The sequence below is a fragment of the Rhinoderma darwinii genome, chromosome 4, assembly GCF_050947455.1.
Source record: "Rhinoderma darwinii isolate aRhiDar2 chromosome 4, aRhiDar2.hap1, whole genome shotgun sequence".
Lineage (NCBI taxonomy): Eukaryota > Metazoa > Chordata > Amphibia > Anura > Rhinodermatidae > Rhinoderma > Rhinoderma darwinii.
This window is the reverse complement of record NC_134690.1, coordinates 219,244,766-219,249,435: the sequence shown is the minus strand read 5'-3', so window position 1 is coordinate 219,249,435 and position 4,670 is coordinate 219,244,766. Positions and strand designations below refer to the sequence as shown.

Genomic DNA, 4,670 nt, shown 5'->3' with positions numbered 1-4,670 from the left:
TGTGTAAACAAATAAAGAGAACACAACAATTGTTTACAATTTCAATACAATTTCGTTCCAAGGGACAAACATGAGTTTGCCAATAAGTTTATTTAAAAAATCGCATAACAAACTGAACCAAATCCAAATAACTGTATCCACTGTACATCATTGCTCATTAAAAAAAATCTACACAACTCTTATAATATCAGAGAATTTTGTTACAACAATTTAGTATCTAGATATAGATTCATTTAATTTTGGGTCTATTTGCCATTGTAGAAACAATTGTTTAATCATTTCGAGATTTTTTTATTTATTTATTTTATTAACAAATTCACAATTAAATAGGGGTCTACACTGAAGAGAGACTGTTGCACTGGGTTGGGTTGAGATGGGTTGAAATGTTCTGTTTAGAAAAATAGGAAGGCACGAAATTCAGTGAAATGTAGAATATTGAGAACGAGAAATTAGCGCAAATCCATCCATCCTATTATAACTGATATAAGACATGTTGCTTATAGCACAGTATTGGAGACTGCCAGCCATACCCTGATAAAGGGATGGACACCAAAGCTATAAATACTCCCTTATCATCAATTCTAATAAAACGTGCAACTTACTTTGATGACAAAATCTCTATAATACAGTCTTTACACACACACACACGCTTCACCAGAGTTCCTGCTTGGTAATGGATAATGCAAGTCCATATGTGGTTTAAAGTTCCAAGAAGTACATAAATAGATACACCCTATTAAATCCTGTATAAGTTTAATACATCTGCATATATTTCTATATAATTGTTCCATTTCAGTCCAGGTTACTCATTGCTCCTTGCTGCCCCCTGTATCCTGGTCACTTTGCTCATCAGTGAAACAAACGTCCACATCACTGTCATTGTCCTCACTCTTGGGCTCTGGTTGTTGGTAGGAAGGGTCACTATGAACCTCTTCCTTAGTGCTGAGGCTCTGGCCCGGATGCCTTGACTTTATATGTCTCTCAAGGTCCCTTCTTCTAACCAGCACCTTCCCACAGTGCTCACATCGGTATGGTGTGTTGCCCTCTGCATGCAGACGGATGTGTTTATTCAGGTTGCTGGGATCCCCAAAGGGCCTCAGACACACCTTACACTTGAGGGGCTTGTAGCCTGTATGAGTCCTCATATGGATCTTCAGGCCATATTTCCTAGAGTAGAGCTTTCCACAGTACAGGCACAAGTGACCTTTCTTGGGTTTACCACTGGCTGAGGTGGTGGCCCCAGCTAAAGTGTCTAGTCTCCCAGTCCTGCTCTTCTCAGCTGCTATTTCTGAGAGTTGGTGGTTATGCATGGCTATCTCACGGTCTATGCTGGTAGTGATAGAGCCCAGTTCTGGGGTCATAGCTGGCCCAGCATTGAAGTAAGACATAGACTCCGGGTACTTGATAAGGTTACTGAAGTGGAACTTGAATGGGTAATATGGTGTGCTGTACAGGAGCTCTCCATTGTATACAGTGAAAGGCATAACCGGGATATTACATTCCGCTGAGTAGGACTTGATGCCTTCAAACTGGGGGATGGAGAACCTCTCTGTAAAGTGCAGTCCTGTTTGTGGGATCTGATTATAGCGGCTGCTGGAAGATAAACTACTATGGAGACCCCTCTCCACATGCTTGAATGCAGATGTTTCCTCCAGGTGAGATAACATTGGAAACCCCCTCAGGCCAGTGGTACAAGACAGGACACTGTTTGGACCATCACTTGGGACCAAGCACTTGGAGTGGTGGTTATTTACTAGAGTTTCATTTCCTGAGCGGTTTGGCTTGATGGTTCCTAAAAGTTTACTAAAGCCCAAGCTGCTGGACTTTGCGTCCTCCCGGGCACCATCGGAGTGCGGTAACTTGGACAGTCCAGTCGGTTTAAAGGCCGACCTCAAGCCTGGATAAAAAGCCATGCCGTTCCCACCACAAGTATTTCCCACCAAGCCTACATATTGTCCGTGGCTTCTTGCAGAACTCACGCTCATGTCCAGGGCTCTGTCCTGCTCCTCTTTCCCAAGTGCCTTTTTGATCACCCCCAGTTTGTTCAAAGCTGGAGATAAGGAGGACTCCTTCTTAATGGAGTCTCTGGTTGCCCCGTTGGCCTGCTGATGGTTTCCTCTTAGTGGGGTGGGATTGGACACCATATCAGCGGCTTTGGGAGACAGGTTGAAAATGTCCGCGCTTCTGATGTGCTCATTGCTAAGAAATCCTCTGCCGTTATTTAGGGCACAGTGAAAATGGATATGAGCTTTTAAGGTGTTGGGAAACTTGAATGTTCTCCAGCAATACCAGCAAATATAGCGTTCTTCACCTAATGAATGACAGAAAAGAACACCCGTTAAATGGCAGCCGCACATTCTAATATTCTATTACCACTGTAAGAAATATCCCAGGTCTGTTCTAGAAGAGGTCTCCCTACAATGCGCGGAGAATGGACAGGGGATGTGCAAACAGTGATGAGACCTGATAGACTATGTCCGCCTGAACTCTGCTGCGCCTTTCCTATTAACCCCCCTGTTCCAACACACAGCTGCTGTAATGGGATCACTGGGATCTGGCCCATCTGTTGACATTAGAAGAATAGGTAGCGTATGTTGGCTAGTTGTGCACTCATTCCAATAACAATGGGTTCATGTAATGATGATGATCTCCCGCTAACAGTGCTCAACAATATGAACAATCATTCGGGCGGGTTCACACATGGCGGATTTTCACTTAAATTCCGCTGCGGACACTCCGCAGCGTTAATCCGCAGCGGAGCCGTTTCTCCATTGACTTTCACTTTAATTTCGCAGTGTTCGTTTACACGATGCGTACAATTCCGCTGCGGAGCATAGGCTGCGGAGCGGAATGTGGTGTCCGCAGCATGCTCTGTCTGTTGCGGAGCAGTGGCGGACTGGTTGCGGACTCATGGCGGAATTTCTCCATTGACTTCAATGGAGATTCTAAGTTCCGCAATGAAGTCCGCAGCTGTCATGCACATGTTATGTGTGGTGCGGAGCGTATTGGTTTTTTAACATGACATTTCTTCATTCTGGCTGGACCTATGTATTTCTAGGTCTACAGCCAGACTGAGGAAGTCAATGGGGCTCCCGTAATGACGGGAGCGTTGCTAGGAGACGTCAGTAAATAGTCACTGTCCAGGGTGCTGAAAGAGTTACGCGATCGGCAGTAACTGTTTCTGCACCCGGGACAGTGACTACCGATCCCAATATACATGTATCTGTAAAAAAACATATAAGTTCATACTTACCGAGAACTCCCTGTTTCTGTCTCCAGTCCGGCCTCCCAGGATGACGTTTCAGTGGAAGTGACGGCTGCAGCCAATCACAGGCCAAGCACAGGCTGCAGCGGTCACATGGACTGGCGCGTCATCCAGGGAGGTCGGGCTGGATGCCGAAGGAGGGACGCGTCATCAAGACAACGGGCGGTAAGTATGAATTTCTTTTACTTTCACTAGGGAAAGTGCTGTCCCTTCTCTCTATCCTGCACTGATAGGGAGAAGGGAAGCACTTTTCCTGCAGTCCGCAGCGGCCAGTCCGCATCAATTTTCTGCACATTTTGTGCAGATCCGCAGCCGTAATCCGCAACCCGGATTAGGTGCGGCATTGATGCGGACAGTTGCGGAGGAATTCCGCCATGTGTGGTCATGCCCTTCTTCCTGTTCTGATATAAGCAGCAGAGCAAGAGCCTCATCTATATGTCATCTACAACATCTGTGTACAGTAGAAGCCTGTGTATGTGTTTCTAGCATCTATCTACCTATCTATCTATCTATCTATCTATCTATCTATCTATCTATCTATCTATCTATCTATCTATCTATCTATCATCTATCTATCTATCTATCTATCTATCTATCTATCTATCCCATTATCTATCTATCTATCTATCTATCTATCTATCTATCTATCTATCTATCTATCTATCTATCTATCTATCTATCTATCTATCTATCTATCATCTATCTATCTATCTATCTATTTATCTATGTATCATCTATCTCTCTCTCTCTCTCTCTCTCTCTATCTATCTATCTATCATCTATCTATCTATCTATCTATCTATCTATCTATCTATCTATCTATCTATCTATCTATCTATCATCTATCTCTCTATCTATCTATCATCTATCTATCTATCTATCTATCTATCTATCTATCTATCTATCTATCTATCTATCTATCTATCATCTATCTATCTATCTATCTATCCTACCTCATATCTAGCCATCATCTATCTATCTATCTATCTATCTATCTATCTATCTATCTATCTATCTATCTATTATCTGTCTATCTATCTCGCTCATATCTATCTATCTATCTATCCATCTATTCATTTATCTCATATCTATCTATCTCATATCTATCTATCTATCTATCTATCTATCTATCTATCTATCTATCTATCTATCTATCTATCTATCTATCATCTATCTATCTATATATCTATCCATCTATTCATTTATCTCATATCTATCTATCTATCTATCTATCTATCTATCTATCATCTATCTATCTATCTATCTATCTATTATCTGTCTATCTATCTCGCTCATATCTATCCATCTATCCATCTATCTCATATCTATCTATCTATCTATCTATCTATCTATCTATCTATCTATCTATCTATCTATCTATCTATCTATCTATCTATCTATCTAT

At 42.0% G+C, this 4,670-nt stretch overlaps 1 protein-coding gene across 1 annotated transcript in view; it reads right to left on the bottom strand.

The window, feature by feature from the left end:
- Nucleotides 1–248: 248 nt before the first annotated feature.
- Nucleotides 249–4,670, bottom strand: part of PRDM13 (PR/SET domain 13) — a 7,681-nt gene continuing 3,259 nt past the window's right edge. Inside the window, exon 4 of the mRNA XM_075864201.1 lies at nucleotides 249–2,311. Coding sequence (XP_075720316.1) covers nucleotides 807–2,311 — 1,505 coding nt within the window. The 3' untranslated portion in view covers nucleotides 249–806. The remainder of the gene's footprint in view (nucleotides 2,312–4,670) is intronic.